Source organism: Curcuma longa, unplaced genomic scaffold, assembly GCF_044706935.1.
Source record: "Curcuma longa cultivar G26 ecotype Majalengka, Jawa Barat unplaced genomic scaffold, ITB_CL_G26_1.1 contig_16320, whole genome shotgun sequence".
Taxonomy (NCBI): Eukaryota; Viridiplantae; Streptophyta; class Magnoliopsida; order Zingiberales; family Zingiberaceae; genus Curcuma; species Curcuma longa.
The window spans coordinates 15,199-30,791 of record NW_027430324.1 but is presented as its reverse complement, the minus strand read 5'-3'; the positions used below and the strand labels follow the sequence as shown (position 1 = coordinate 30,791).

At 38.5% G+C, this 15,593-nt stretch overlaps 2 protein-coding genes, 1 long non-coding RNA gene and 1 other non-coding gene across 8 annotated transcripts; 2 read left to right on the top strand and 2 right to left on the bottom strand.

Moving 5' to 3' along the window:
• Positions 1 to 8,623: 8,623 nt before the first annotated feature.
• LOC141816377 (uncharacterized) lies at positions 8,624 to 9,053 on the bottom strand. Its single transcript, XR_012600686.1, has 3 exons — positions 8,920 to 9,053; positions 8,768 to 8,830; positions 8,624 to 8,681 (listed from the first exon to the last, which is right to left on the bottom strand). It is a non-coding gene; the product is annotated as an uncharacterized LOC141816377 (long non-coding RNA).
• A 1,076-nt stretch (positions 9,054 to 10,129) lies between these two features.
• TRNAR-CCU (transfer RNA arginine (anticodon CCU)) lies at positions 10,130 to 10,202 on the bottom strand. The gene has a single exon. It is a non-coding gene; the product is annotated as a tRNA-Arg (tRNA).
• Positions 10,203 to 10,850: 648 nt separating this feature from the next.
• On the top strand, positions 10,851 to 12,593 carry LOC141816378 (protein TUNICAMYCIN INDUCED 1). The gene is made up of 3 exons (XM_074704168.1): positions 10,851 to 11,013; positions 11,100 to 11,441; positions 11,593 to 12,593. The coding sequence occupies exons 1-3, from the start codon at positions 10,915 to 10,917 to the stop codon at positions 12,379 to 12,381; spliced, it is 1,230 nt and encodes a 409-aa protein (XP_074560269.1). The 5' UTR covers positions 10,851 to 10,914; the 3' UTR covers positions 12,382 to 12,593.
• Positions 12,594 to 13,005: 412 nt separating this feature from the next.
• Positions 13,006 to 15,135, top strand: LOC141816376 (uncharacterized). 5 transcript variants are annotated; one of them, XM_074704163.1, is made up of 3 exons: positions 13,006 to 13,098; positions 13,520 to 14,099; positions 14,921 to 15,135. In XM_074704163.1, the coding sequence occupies exons 2-3, from the start codon at positions 13,542 to 13,544 to the stop codon at positions 15,047 to 15,049; spliced, it is 687 nt and encodes a 228-aa protein (XP_074560264.1). In that variant the 5' UTR covers positions 13,006 to 13,098; positions 13,520 to 13,541; the 3' UTR covers positions 15,050 to 15,135. The 5 variants fall into 5 exon arrangements, with proteins under 5 accessions (XP_074560264.1, XP_074560263.1, XP_074560265.1 ...); XM_074704162.1 differs by having other exon boundaries at positions 14,918 to 15,135; XM_074704164.1 differs by lacking the exon at positions 14,921 to 15,135 and adding an exon at positions 14,607 to 14,742.
• The last annotated feature ends 458 nt before the right edge of the window (positions 15,136 to 15,593 follow it).

The following is a 15,593-nucleotide window of genomic DNA, read 5'->3' as shown; positions in this document are numbered from 1 at the left end:
GAGGTTACAACTTTATATTAAACAATTTTCTTCAATAGTTGTAAAGTTATCCAATATCTAATTATCTTAAATGATTCCCACCTTGCTTAAAATAAGTGGAACCCTTTGTATTTAGTGCCTTAGAGATCTTAGAAGCTTCTATGTTTGCTTTAGAATCAATCTTCATATTCCAATGAAAATTTGCCTATATTTTTAAATTGTATGTAAGAGTTCAACATTTCTATTTTCTATCTTGCTAAGCTCATAAAATGTCACTATATTGTTAGTTATATTATTGCACTCTTCTATTTTACTAGAGAGTTGAAACACACACAAATAAACACACATTTTGACCTGTAAGTTACAAGTCTATATGAGGGTTGATCATTTGTAAATCTATGTTATCAAAGTCTATAAAAAATGGTTTCCTTTTTAAGTTGATATTGTTTGTATTATTGCTAGCCTTAAGGCAAGGGCTATTACTATTAGCTAGTTTGCTTAGGCTTTCCAATTCTATTAAGATTTGGGGTTCTCTTATACAAAATGGTGAGGCTTATAGGTCAATTGATTCATTAGAATTTTATTTGTGCATAAAATAGATCATCAAAAAATTTATGCATTATGTCATGCAAATATAAATTTTATCTCATTAGATCTTTATTTTCATGATGCAACTTTGAGTTATAGTAACAAGTTACAATCAAATTATGAGGGAACTATTTTGATGCCTTCTATAGTTTTCAAAAAAAGGTTTTGTATTTGTCGGATCTGACTCTAGGGTTTCTTTTGCTTTTATTTATTAACCTGATTTGATGTTTGCTTACTTGTAGGTTGAGTCTATCTAGTTAGAGATAGCGTTGCCAACCTAATAAGTAACAATATAATTATCTAGCTTGATTTTTCCTTGTCTTTAATGTTGGTGCGGGAAGCATCCGACGATCAAACCCAAGTTTTGATAATGGCAAAGGGATTCAAAGTTAAGATTATTTGTTATCTAATGTGCTTGATTAAGCTTGCAGGAAAGTCCTAAGTGTTCTTAGGCAAAAGTCCTAGCTGCGGTTAGGCAAGGTGGAAACCCTAAGGGGTGGCAACCTTAGGTCCTAGGGGGTGATAACCCTAGGTGGAGAAAAAACCTAGGGGGCGGTAACCCTAGGTCCTAGGGGGTGGTAACCCTAGGCAGAAAGTCCAGTCGGTCTGGAGGACCGGGCTGGCATCAGGTAATCTCTCCTGAGGGGAGTAGGTGAGGGCGCGTTCCCCGGAAGAGGGAACAGTAGGCGTCGGTTCGACCTAGAGTTTCCGGTTGGAAATTCGAAGTCAGAACCGGACAGTCCGAAGACTGTCAAACCTATTTTCCTTATATATTATCTGTTGTGTTCTAACTCTGTTTTGCAGGAAACTAACATGTTTGTGCAGGGTTGGAATCGGTCAGGATCGGTCGACCAAACCAAGGAGGAGCGTCAACTGATCAAGCCGATCGAGTTGATCAGGTCAGAGTCGACCGAACTTGGGATAGGAGTCGATCAGATCAAAGCAAAATTAGCATGAACTGATCAAATAAGGTTGGAATTATTTGATTGGTCAATTGAGCATGGGATTTGGTCAACATTTCCTTTTCTGGTCAAAGTAGATCCCAAGCTTTGAGGATCTGGATTAGTTTGCATGAATTATAAAAGGGAGCCTTGGTGCTGCAACGAAAAATGCAATGAGAACATTGAACAACAAAGAATCGCTCAAGATTGTGCTTCCTTGCTTCTCCAACGTACTGCCTCAAAGACCATCAACGTTCTTTTTTCTTAATTGTTGGTATAATTCTATTATAGCATTTGAATTAAAATATTTCTTGTATAAAGATTTTTCGATATTATAGTTGTTGCCCATCGAAAGCGATCAACGATCGCGGGCCTTGGAGTAGGAGTCGCTCAAGGCTCCGAACCAAGTAAATCTTGGTGTTTCTGTGTCGTGTTTTGTTTTTATTCCGCTGTAAGTTTTTCGATTACAAATCAAGTGAAAGCCACGAGCGCTATTCACCCCCCCTCTAGCGCGATCTCGATCCAACAATTGGTATCAGAGCGGGGTATCTTTGATTTGGTGCAACCACCAATCAAACATTTTTTCGTGGTATTTTCTATTTTTCGAAGTCGATCGAAATCGGTACACTTGCCGTTTTCGATCCAGTTCTTTTTCTTTTTCCCGTAATCATTTTTTTACATCCCGCACTACTAATCCAGGATCAAGTCCTGGGATATATTTTTTTTGTTTCTCTCTGTGTTAGATCTAAAATGGCCCAACAAGAAGGCTACAGCACTGTCCGTCCCCCGCTCTTCACCGGAGAAGACTTCGGTTACTGGAAGGGCAGAATGGAGAATTTCCTAAAGATCCAGTTCGAGATGTGGATGATCGTCAAGACTGGATTTGAACTACCAATTGACGGAGATGGCAAACCAACACCCTGCGAGAACTGGGATCTAGCATTAATCAAGAAAGTGGAAGCAAATGCCAGAGCAACTTGCACCCTCCAATGCGGATTGACAAAGGAGGAGCTGAATCGCGTCGGCCCATTCTCGAGCGCCAAGGAGCTGTGGGAGAAGCTGATCGAGCTTCATGAAGGAACGTCCGACACCAAAGTAAGTAAACGAGACTTAATATTTAATAAATTATATAATATTAAATTGCAGGAAGGAGAGACGGCTACCCAACTCCACGCCCGGATACAAGATCTACTCAATGGGCTACATGCAATCGGACAAAAGGTAGACAACAGAGACATCATCAGGTACGCCCGGATACAAGATCTACTTTCAATGGGCTACATGCAATCGGACAAAAGGTAGACAACAGAGACATCATCAGGTACTCCTTAAACGCCTTTCCGAGGAATACCTTGTGGGCATCCATGGTAGATGCTTACAAGGTTTCTAAAGACCTTTCTTCTGTTAAACTAGATGAGCTATTTGCAGAGTTTGAACTCCATGAACAGATTAACTCACGTCCGGCCGAGAAAGGTTTGGCTTTGATTGCAGGCACAAGAAGAACGCGTGAATCAAAACCAAGACGCAGAACCGAACCGGAGTCAGAAGAAGAATCGGATTCGGATAACAACGACGACGACGAGCTCACAACCGAACTTGTCAACCTGGTGAGGAAGCTCTACAAGAAAAAGAAAGGCTTCAACAAGAAGGACCTCAAGAAGGCAATTCAATCCAAGGAGGCCCAATCAAAGGTAAAGTTCGAGGTGACGTGCTACGGGTGCAATCAGAAGGGGCACATCAAGGCGAACTGCCCAAACCAAAAAGATCCGAAGAAACCAAGGAGGAGGAAGGCCCTGAAAGCGACATGGGACGAATCCTCTTCAGAGGAATCCGACGACAATGAACTCGAGCAGACGAGTTACCTCGCGTTGACGGCCCAGGACTACACCAACGAATTCGGAAGTGAGGATGAATCGGAAGCCGAGTCCGAGAGAAGCTACGGATCCGTATCCATTTCCGAAGGGCCAAACCCCTCTGTAAGTACGAATCAATAATTTAATTAATTATTTAATGGATAGTGGATGTTCCAGACATATGACTGGAGATAGATTGAAGTTCACAAAGCTCAAATTAAAGAATTTAGGTTCAGTTGCATTCGGCAACGACGGTAAACTTAAGGTAATCGGAAGAGGTAACATCGAACTCAGTTCCGATTTTATTATTCGAAAAGTATTATTAGTTGAAAATTTTAACTTTAACTTACTCAGCATAAGTCAATTATGTGATAGTGGTTATTTAGTTAATTTTTCAAAATCTGGGTGTATAGTTAAAAATATTGATAACCCTGAAATCATACTTAAGGGTCTTAGGAGAGACAATGTCTACACAATTAACCTACCAACATCCTCAATAAAGTGTCTCCTGACACATCAAGAGGAAATTGAGTTGTGGCACAGGAGACTGGGTCACACTCATACTAGACTCATTTCAAAAATGAGTCATAATGGTCTAGTTAGAGGTCTGCCCAAATTAAAAGTTGTTGAAAATTCAATTTGTGATGCTTGTCAACAAGGTAAACAAACCAAGTCAAACCATAAGTTAACCAATCTAAACAGAACTGCTTCTATACTTGATCTCCTTCACCTAGACTTGTTTGATTCACACGGAGCCAAGTCACTAAGCAAAAACCAATATTGCTTAGTAATAATAGATGACTACTCAAGATTTACTTGGGTAAAATTTATAAAAACTAAAGATGAAACTTTTGAAGTATTTAAAATTTTTTGTAAATTAATAGAAAATGAAAAAGATACTCAGATAAAAAGAATTAGAACTGACCATGGGGGAGAATTTGAAAATCATCAGTTTATTGAATTTTGTGAAATTAATGGATATAAACATGAATATTCTTGTCCCAGAACCCCCCAACAAAATGGTCTAGTAGAACGTAAAAACAGAACCCTACAAGAAGCCGCTAGGACCATGTTAAACGAATACAAATTATCTAATCAATTCTGGGCTGAAGCAATTAACACAGCCTGTTATATACAAAATAGAATTTTAATTAACAAATTTCAAAATAAAACACCCTATGAAATATACTACAATAAAATCCCTAATTTAAACTATCTAAAAGTATTTGGATGTAAAGTATTCATTTTAAACACTAAAGACAACTTAGGAAAATTTACATCAAAAACAACCCCAGGAATATTTCTAGGGTACTCAACAACCAGTAGGGCATATAGGGTGTATAATAAAAATACCCTAAAAGTTGAAGAAACAATAAATGTAAGATTTGATGAAGCAAATAAACCAACCCATATAATAAATGAAGATAATAATAATATTAACTCAATAAATATACAAGATGATGACGAAGTTCAACCTGAACCTAATAAATCTGAAGAACCAATTACTAATCCAAGTATAAGTCCAACAAGAACAAGTACCAATCACCCACCTGACCAAATTTTGGGTAATCCAACTCTAGGAGTCATAACTAGGTCATCCTATAGGAACCTAAGCCAAATAGCCTTGATTTCCAAGATTGAACCCAAAACAATAGACGAAGCCCTACCAGATCCAGACTGGACTTTAGCAATGCAAGAAGAATTAGCTCAATTTGAAAGAAACCAAGTCTGGGAATTAGTATCAAGACCCATTAACAAAACAATAATTGATACTAAATGGGTGTTTAGAAACAAATTAAATGATCAAGGCGAAATAGTTAGAAACAAAGCAAGGTTAGTAGCTAAAGGGTTCAATCAAGTAGAGGGGTTAGACTATGATGAGACCTACGCCCCTGTGGCTAGACTTGAATCAATTAGGATGCTGCTGGCCTATGCAGCACATAAAGGATTCAAGCTCTATCAAATGGATGTAAAATCCACTTTTTTAAACGGATTTATTAAAGAAGAAGTATATGTTAGTCAACCCCCAGGATTTGAAGACTTAGAACATCCGAACCATGTCCTTAGACTAAAAAAGGCTCTGTATGGATTAAAACAGGCACCTAGAGCTTGGTATGAACGGTTGTCCAATTATTTAATAGCAAAAGGGTTCCACCAAGGTCAAGTAGATCCAACCCTTTTTGTGAAAACCCTAGAAAAAGACATTTTCATAGCCCAAATTTATGTGGATGATATAATATTTGGCTCAACTAACTCAAAATTTTTAAAAGAATTCACAAAACTAATGGAAAATGAATTTGAAATGAGTCTAGTAGGGGAACTTAATTTTTTCTTAGGTTTACAAATTAAGCAAACAAAAGATGGAATTTATATTTTCCAAACTAAATATGCTAAAGAGTTAATTAAAAAATTTGGGATGGAAAATTCAAAAAATATTAATACACCAATGGCCACCAATATTAAAATTGACTCAGACTTAGAAGGAAAACCAGTAGACTTGAAGTACTATCGGAGTGCGATAGGGAGTCTACTGTACCTAACTGCAAGTCGACCGGACATTCTTTTTGCAGTCGGTATGTGCGCAAGATACCAATCGTGTGCAAAAGAGTCACATCTAACTCATGTTAAAAGAATACTTAGGTATATTAAGGGAACCCTAAATGTAGGACTATGGTACCCAAGGACTTGCACCCTTGAATTGACCGGCTATTCTGACTCAGACTATGCCGGATGCAAACTAGATAGAAAAAGTACAAGTGGTAGCTGTCAACTTCTAGGTCAGTGCCTAGTAAGTTGGTCAAGCAGAAAACAACATTGTGTTGCTCTATCCACCACTGAAGCTGAATACATAGCTCTAGGAGAATGTGTATCTCAATTATTATGGATGATGCATACCCTAAAGGACTATCAGTTAGAATATCAAAATACTAAAATTTCAATTGACAATATAAGCTCAATCAACCTAACAAAGAACCCAATTCATCACTCAAGGACTAAACACATAGAAGTAAAACACCATTTTGTAAGGGATCACGTAGCCAGGGGTGATATTGTACTTAACTATGTTGAGTCCAAATCAAACCTGGCAGACATATTCACAAAGCCCTTACCTGAACTTGAGTTCAGTGCACTTAGAAGACAAATAGGAATGTGTTTAGTAGAATAGACATTTGGTCTAGAAAATTAAGTGTTAAACTTCAATATTTTCCCTCATGCTTGGACTTTAGGACTTAACAAATTTTTTTTTTTTAAAAAAAGTGTAAATGGCCTTAGTTAACCTTTTCAAAGTCTTTCAAAATTTGGTTAAGTGTTATTTAAACGGTTTTCAAATTTGACTAAGTGAAGCTTTTTCAAATATTAAGTACTTTCAAAATTAATTATTTTTCAAATATTAAGTACTCTACCTAGGTATTTCTTCAAAATTTAAGCTATGTACGTTTCAAGTTTGTTCTATTAATGGAATCTTTTACAAATACTAAATGATTATTAAAGTCTCTTTCCAAGCCTTACCTTTCTATATATTTTTGTAAAGTAAACTAGGGCTATTAATCGAAGCTCTATTTTTTGATATATGTCAAAGGGGGAGAGTATAAGGAAATTCAATTCAAAGAAAAATAAACAATTCAAAAATTCAAAAGGGGGAGCTTTTATTAAGGGGGAGTTTTCTTAAGGGAAGCTTTTGTATATGCATTGTCTATGCTAAATTTATACTTGTGCCATCACTGCCTTCCCTTTATTGCTATCATTTTTTTATACTTTTACTTAACTTTGAATTTCGGTTGCCATAATCAAAAAGGGGGAGATTGTTGGTGCGGGAAGCATCCGACGATCAAACCCAAGTTTTGATAATGGCAAAGGGATTCAAAGTTAAGATTATTTGTTATCTAATGTGCTTGATTAAGCTTGCAGGAAAGTCCTAAGTGTTCTTAGGCAAAAGTCCTAGCTGCGGTTAGGCAAGGTGGAAACCCTAAGGGGCGGCAACCTTAGGTCCTAGGGGGTGATAACCCTAGGTGGAGAAAAAACCTAGGGGGCGGTAACCCTAGGTCCTAGGGGGTGGTAACCCTAGGCAGAAAGTCCAGTCGGTCTGGAGGACCGGGCTGGCATCAGGTAATCTCTCCTGAGGGGAGTAGGTGAGGGCGCGTTCCCCGGAAGAGGGAACAGTAGGCGTCGGTTCGACCTAGAGTTTTCGGTTGGAAATTCGAAGTCAGAACCGGACAGTCCGAAGACTGTCAAACCTATTTTCCTTATATATTATCTGTTGTGTTCTAAATCTGTTTTGCAGGAAACTAACATGTTTGTGCAGGGTTGGAATCGGTCAGGATCGGTCGACCAAACCAAGGAGGAGCGTCAACTGATCAAGCCGATCGAGTTGATCAGGTCAGAGTCGACCGAACTTGGGATAGGAGTCGATCAGATCAAAGCAAAATTAGCATGAACGAGCAAATAAGGTTGGAATTATTTGATTGGTCAATTGAGCATGGGATTTGGTCAACCCATCCTTTTCGGTCAAACTAGATCCCAAGCTTTGAGGATCTGGATTAGTTTGCATGAATTATAAAAGGGAGCCTTGGTGTGCAACGAAAAATGCAATGAAAAAAAAAGGAACAACAAAGAATCGTGAACAAGATTGTGCTTCCTTGCTTCTCCAACGTACTGCCTCAAAGACCATCAACGTTCTTTATTTCTTAATTATTGGTATAATTCTATTATAGCATTTGAATTAAAATATTTCTTGTATAAAGATTTTTCGATATTATAGTTGTTGCCCATCGAAAGCGATCAACGATCGCGGGCCTTGGAGTAGGAGTCGCTCAAGGCTCCGAACCAAGTAAATCTTGGTGTTTCTGTGTCGTGTTTTGTTTTTATTCCGCTGTAAGTTTTTCGATTACAAATCAAGTGAAAGCCACGAGCGCTATTCACCCCCCTCTAGCGCGATCTCGATCCAACATTATTCTCCGTTGATCTAATAGGGCATCCAAGTGGCTCAGTCAAGAAACAAATTGCTTCCACAATTGAGTGAGACCACGAACATTGATTTTTTTTCTCTTTGCTTTTACTTTGAGCACAAGGTGTATGCCATTGACCTTAGCTACGTACATAACAGCTATAGACCAAAGACCGCTATAAATCAGGTAAAACCATTAACTAGACTGCTAAACTATCCACTGAGATTAAACACGAGAGCCGTAAGTAGCAATACGAAACAGAGAATGCAAAAAAAAAAAAAAAAAAAAAAGGAAACATTCAAATGGAAGTGCAGTATTACCGGATTTCCTTCGAATTCGGATTCATCATTCCATCGCTGGATTGCCTTGTGAACCTAAAAAGTTAGACCAATCGTCAATCGAGTGCTTGGCAGAGATTGGATTCATACTAGAACAAATCAATGAAGAATGGAAGAGTTACGCGAGAAAGAGAGAGCAGGAGATCCTTCTCGGACTCCTTGGTCAGCACGAAGGGCTTTGACTCCTGCGCGGAAAGTTCGTCGAAGGTTAGATCAAGAGCGTGAAGGGATGAAGAAGAGGATGTTGAACAGAACGGGAGATCGGATTGCAAACCAGGTAGGGACGTAGAGAGACGCGGATGAGATCGCAGAGACGAGGGACGACGCCGGCCATCGCCGGCTCTCCTCACCTCGAATCCGACCAGGTCACGATTTGTCTATCTACCAGGGTCGGAAACGAACCCGACCATTCCGACCAGCGATTATTGATATTTCGTCTTAAATTCCATTTTTACCCACATTTTCATAACTTTTTTATTTTGCCCCTTGTAGTTTAAGGTATTATATTTTACCCATTGTACTTTATAAAATAAAAATAGTTCTCTGGTTTTAATACCACGTTCCCGTGACTTTCTAATTTCTGTTAGCATGTTGATCACGTGATATGAGGGTAATTTTGGCAATTCATTAGAGTTAATGTTTTTAAAGTACCTTTAAAATTTTATTAAAATGAAAATAAAATGCCTCCTCTCCAATTGATTTAATGATATTTTAGAAAAGTAAAATAGGTCTTTTTAATCATGGATTTTGATATTAAAATATAAATGTTAAAGGGTGTTTGGTATTAATGAATAAGTTTAGATGTTAGGCAATATTGGTGTAATAATGCTTTTAAGTGATAGAATCTAATCATATTTTTTTTAATGCATTAAGTAAAAGTTTAAGATATGTGCGTCTAACATTTCTAATATGTACAATTAGTACATGTAAATTTAATAAAGTATACATTAAACTTATAAAGATTGTGACTTTGTATTATTAAATTACTATTATTAACTTGATATATTTAAGTTGAATAGATTATACTTGACCACTCATGTAGTAAAAAGTGATAATATTCAAGTGTTCTTCAATGTCAATCTCATAATGATTTAAATGCAGATAAATCATGATAATTAAATAACCTTTTCAAGTGAGAAGAAATTTTTTTTTAGAGAATAAAATTTTTTTACAGAAAAAGAATTTTATTCTCTAAAAGATTATTCTTCAAGAATTTGATTTTTATTTTTATATAGTGATATATTATCTAAGTATCAATTTGACTATGTCTATAAATTATATTTGATGATTTAAAAATCCATAAGTAATGAATTAGAGTATTGAAAGGGTTATTTTTTTAATAAATTAAACTCTAAATGTACAAGTCCCATCGTGCCTCATTGACAAAAACCAAATAGTTACAAAATCAAATTCTGAAACGTTAAAAAAATATATATTTACTCAAAATTGTAGTTCATTCCACATTTCATAAAAGAATTAAAAAACGCGCCAGGTAGGGGTCGAACCTACGACTTTCTGCTTAGGAAACAGACGCTCTATCCACTGAGCTACAGGCGCTTTGTTGTTTATCCAGAAATGTTTATTTATATTATTTAATATTTCTAAGCGATGGTTATATTTACCCTACCGTATTCCTCTTCCTTCTTTTGGGTGTATCACAAATCTTCGAGTTGTAGCTTGGCATTTTAATAAACAAGTAGGAGAGTGAGCACAACTCCAGCACCATTATTGAGCAACAAATAAGAGGAATAGAATGAAGGAAGAAATACAAGTTTTTTAATCATTAATTGTCTAATAACAAATTGCGAACTATGAATGATGATGATAATTTTACATATTGCCTTTGAGCATTTGTAGGAAATTTTTTTGATCCTATAATAATCGAATAAATAGGAAAAAAATTAAAATTTTCTTTTTCAAATTAAATTATAATGGATAAATATGACTCAAAATTATTCGTGATAAGTGGCAAATGATAAATAATCTCAAGTAGTAAATTTTCAGAGTACAATAATGGAAGAGATCCACCAGTGATCATGTAATGGACATCAGATGCCGCAATTCTTGGGTCCCACATTTCCTCTAATTAAAACTGTGTATTTTTGTGGGTATCGTTACGACTGAATATTTAACAAACCGATGTTCCAGAAACATCGCCGCCCACTTTTGACGCTTCCCGAACATCCCATTCGATTTAAACAAATCTAAATTTCGACTCTTTTTCCTCGGAGAAAGGAGGCAGCGATTCTCGATCGTGGCAATTGATTCGATGATGCACGCATGTGTGCTCTTCCTTCTCGTCGTCGGAGTCGCGAATGCTGCTACCTCGTCGGAAACCTTCGCTTCAGCTGCGCCGAAGGCGATCTCGGTAACCGATCCCCGTTGCTCGCTTCAATTTGACATTTTTCTCTTGAACGTGGCTTTCGTTTTGAGCATGCTACAATCTCGGTATAGGAATTGAGGGATGCCGTCGTGAAGGGGTTAGGGTTCCACTCGGAGGGCCTCAAGGTGTCCGGGTTCGACCCGAGGGACGCACTGGTGGGTCAGGCTGTGGCGTATGAATTCGACATCGAGGTGGAGAATCGAGTGATTCCGATCAAGTTGTTGGAGGACGTGAGCCGTTGGGATTTCGTCGACCTCTCAATCTTCAATGCGGCGTCCGAGGAGGAGACAGGGCTGGCTGAGGTCGGGAGGAAGCCGGGTGCTGGGACTTCGCCGGCGTTACTACCGTTTCAGATCTCTGGCCCGATGGAGCTGTGGATTCAAGATGGGGACGACATGAGACTCTCCTTGCCGGTAATTGAGTTTTCCTATGTAAATCTCGTACAAATTTAGTTTCATTGTGTTCGTGATAACATCTGTTTTGGTAGCAAGAATTTTTACCCTAAAAACCAAGCTCGATGTAAATGCCCTTGTGTTTTTGAAATGCTTGTTCACCTTGGTGCAGCATGATGTTGAAGCTGGTGCGTTGAAGAAGGTCATTCTATCTGATGGCGCGGTGGTGACGGTGAAGGGTGCCAAGTCCATTAGTCTTCGTCACTCGATTGATCTCCCTCTCCCCCTCAACCGCAGCCACCCGAAAAACCGTCGTGTGGCATCTGGCCTCTTGAACATTGCGAAAGCCCTTCGCGATGCTTCACGCACCAATGAGAAACCCCTTCTCTCGCTCCGCATTGTTGGTCCAACCTCACTGACCTCGTCTCCTTCAACGCATCCCAACGACAAGCTGAAGCTGAAGCGTCTAGCACCTGGACTCATCGAGCTTTCTTCTCGATCTGCCCCAGTACCTTCTGATGAAATGGATGGATCGCACACGGCCACTCTGTGGCCTTTGACTTCGTTTGATGGCTCGGATCCAAACCTTGTTGGATTCGAGGAATTATTGGCATCGGTATTGGGGAAGAAGGGATCAGAAGAAGGTTCTTTTCGGCTTGTTAAGGCACAAATATCTGCTCAAACCTATATGAAGATGGGATTCACGGTAGAGAAGAACCTCGTCGGCGGAGAGGTGGATTGGTCCATGTTCCCTACATGGAAAACAAAGCCGGAGAAATCAATCATGCACTTCGAGGTGTTGGCTAGGGTCGAAGACAGCGGGAGAGTAGTCCCGGAGAGGATTGCTGAGATCCAACCATTCGAAACCCAGGAGACAGCGGCCAGTAGCTTGTTGACTGGAAATGTGTCCATGTCCAAGACTCCAATTATTCATCCACCACCTAATTACTTCACTCTCTAAGGGAGCAATCTGCAACCAGTAGCAGCTTGTTGACTGGAAATGTGTCCATGTCCAAGGCTGAAACTGTTCATCCACCACCTGATTACCTTCCATGTCCAAGGCTGGATACAGTCACTGAAGTAAAGAGGAAAAATAAGAAATCTGTTCTATCACGTTTTTGGATTTGCAGTTTGGCTGTTATTTTAAAAGATAAGCTGTTATTTTTTGTTTAACGGGATTGAGCTGCTTAGTAGAAATTAAAATTAATTTAATTTTATAGCTTAAAAACATTAAAGTCAATGGTGTGAATTTATCATTTTTTTTTTAAATTTTTTACTTCCTTTCTCTTTCAGCATAACTCTCTTAATGATTTTGTTTGAATGTGAATGTCTCTACATGTTTTTTTATAGTAGATCTACAATTTCAGTGTATATTTCCCTAACTCCCCCCTAACATTGATTAAATTAAAGAATCAGTTTTTCAAATTTTGAAGGTTCGTTTTGAAGAATAGGAAAACAATCATATTTTTCCCCGAAATTAATCTAACGGGTTTAAATCCGAACCCGTTGGGAAAATAGAATCCAATAGTGTCGCGAAGATAGAAAGCATCCGGAAGGTTCGTCCCCATTAGAAATCTATTTCCTCTTCATTTCCTTCCTCGATTTGCAGCAGTTCGAAGATCTCGTCGTCCCTCGAAGACTCGGTTTCGGTTTCTCGAAGACTCGGTTTCGGTTTCAGGTACTCATCGGCTTCCCTTTTGTTAGCGATTAGGTTGTCGTTTGCGATTTTGTGCCTAGTTTTTGGTCGGTCAAAGTCCCGTCTTTGCCCTCGTTTGAGTTCCTGATCGTTTGTCTTGTTTTGTTTTAATCTTAGAACAAAGGAGATACAACTATAATCATTGTGGAATTATGATTTTGTAAAAGTAACTCGTTGGATTCTGATTCCATGTTCGTGAGTATTTTCTAGGGTTTGGTTGTTCGATGGTCCAATTGTTTGATCCCAACATTAGACTTTGATTCATGCGAAATCGGTTGATTTTCTGAATGTAATGTTGAATAATCGGGTCATTTAAAGGAATAATTAGTTCTATAAATTTCATATCTGCGGTTATGTTTATTCCTTCTCTTTGATTATTTGTTTTTCTTTCTCCTTTTGCAAGTTTTGGTTTTGTGGCTTCGTTGATGGCAAGTGGAATTGGGGAGTCGGCTTCTTCCAGCAAGGATCCGCAAAACTCTAACTCTGCTTTCAGCGGGAACAGTGGCAATAGTGATGCAGGTAGCTTTGTCTTTGAATGCAACATCTGCTTCGAACTGGCTCAGGATCCTGTGGTGACCCTCTGTGGTCACCTCTTCTGCCGGCCCTGCCTTTACAAATGGCTCCATGGTCATGCTCAATCATCTGAATGCCCTGTCTGCAAGACCATTGTTGAAGAAGAGAAGTTGGTTCCGCTCTATGGCCGGGGGAAGAATTCTACGGATCCACGGTCTAAAGCAACTCCTGGTGGGAACTACACATTCTCTGCTGCCATTGGTGGCTTGTTCCCACTTCTTAGCTTTCAAGTTCATGGGTTCCCTGCTGCAACTGCCACTTATGGCCCTGGTAATGGATTTCCCTACGGGTATGGTCATGGTCAAGCATTCCATGGGGGGCATCATGCTCATGGATTTCCCCGGGAAGTTCACAATGGCCAACAAGCTAATGTCTATCTTAAGGCATTGTCATTTCTTGTTGGTGCTCTGGTAATTGCTATCCTTGTTTGGTTTTAGCCAGGTTGTAGTAATTTTCATGTCAAAGCTGTATGCATTGAAGTACTGTCATTTTTAGCTTGCTACCACGAATCACAATGCTGCAAGTTTTATTTTTTAGGTTGGTCGTCAATAAAATGACCCATTGAATGTGACAAATCACAGCTTTTAGGGGTTTGGTGAGCTCAATAAATTTATGGACACATGTCTTAGTGCTTTTCCTACTACTGGGCATCCTTGATTTGTTTTCTGCATCTCTATGGGTATGATCATGGATATCTCCTACCGAAAATATTAAAAAATTTCATGGATTTCCCCATGAAGTTCACAGTGGACAACAAGCTGCTGTCTATCTGAAGACATTACTTCTTGCTGCTAGTCTTGTTAGGTTTTAGGCAGTTTGTAGTCCTTATCTTGATAAAAGGCTACACACATTGAAGTAATCCCATTGTTGCCATGTTATCATGATTATTCACAGCTTTGTTTATGTTTTTTTTTCAGATTGCTAGTAAAATGGTCCAAAATATGTGATGATTCCCAAGTTGCAGGGCTTTGGTTGAATCGATAAACTGTTGTTGTGTGTTTACATTTGTCTTTAATGTGATTATTGGAAATCAACTGATTGAGTGACTTTAAACTGTTGTTTTGTTTTTTACTTTTATCTTTAATGTGATTATTTACATGAGTCAGCAGTGGAAATAACACAAACTACTGTTGCTTTTACTACTATTTGACATAGTTGATTTGTTTTCATTCTCTTGCATATATTTAACACACAACTAAGAGTGATATGGTTTGTGTCAAAATCTTAGCAGATGATGGATGGCAACCAATTAGCAATAGTGTGGAGATCTGATTATGTTCATAAATTTCTGCCATGTTTAGAGAAGAAAATACTGCAGCAAGGTGTCTTGTATAGATTTCATTACAATTTCATATGCTAACGAATTAGCTTAAGAATGTGATGGGCATAGAGAGCGATCATTTGGCTAACACCGAAAGTTTGATGCTTAATAATTTTTGTTAGTGGGAGTGAGAAGATTCACGGTCCACTCAAAATAGTTGGAGATCCATACTGTATGATAATTGGTCATTGTCATGCCTTAACCAATTTAATTCAGTGTTAACTTGTGTTGCAACAAAGGCAGGCTCCCCATGCCTCTGTTTGTGCGGCAACTGAAAAGTGTCAGATACGGCAGTTGCTGGAGGTTGTGAGGAAGTTGCATCGATGTTGATGAAATCAAATTTGCAGGGGTGTCGAGGATGATTAATAAATTCGGTATCTAACAAATTTGCGGTTGCGATGTGTTTGGTGTTCCACGTGTACGGAGAACATCAAAAGAATCTAACAAGATCTAGAGACTTTTTGAGCGTTAATAACATTAAAAAAATATAAAAAATAATATGATGGGCCCACTGTCATATGAACGCGTTCAAAACATTGAACGTGTTCTTGTGACTCTCTCCTTCATGTCACCCAAGAGATGT

What these genes read in the sequence shown, in the direction of transcription:
- LOC141816378 (XM_074704168.1), top strand. Translation starts at nt 10,915, where the DNA reads ATGATGCACGCATGTGTGCTCTTCCTTCTCGTCGTCGGAGTCGCGAAT. An exon ending in CTGCGCCGAAGGCGATCTCG is followed by an intron (nt 11,014 to 11,099) that starts GTAACCGATCCC and finishes ATCTCGGTATAG; the next exon opens with GAATTGAGGGATGCCGTCGT. An exon ending in ACATGAGACTCTCCTTGCCG is followed by an intron (nt 11,442 to 11,592) that starts GTAATTGAGTTT and finishes ACCTTGGTGCAG; the next exon opens with CATGATGTTGAAGCTGGTGC.
- LOC141816376 (XM_074704162.1), top strand. Translation starts at nt 13,542, where the DNA reads ATGGCAAGTGGAATTGGGGAGTCGGCTTCTTCCAGCAAGGATCCGCAA. An exon ending in CATTTCTTGTTGGTGCTCTG is followed by an intron (nt 14,100 to 14,917) that starts GTAATTGCTATC and finishes TCAAAATCTTAG; the next exon opens with CAGATGATGGATGGCAACCA.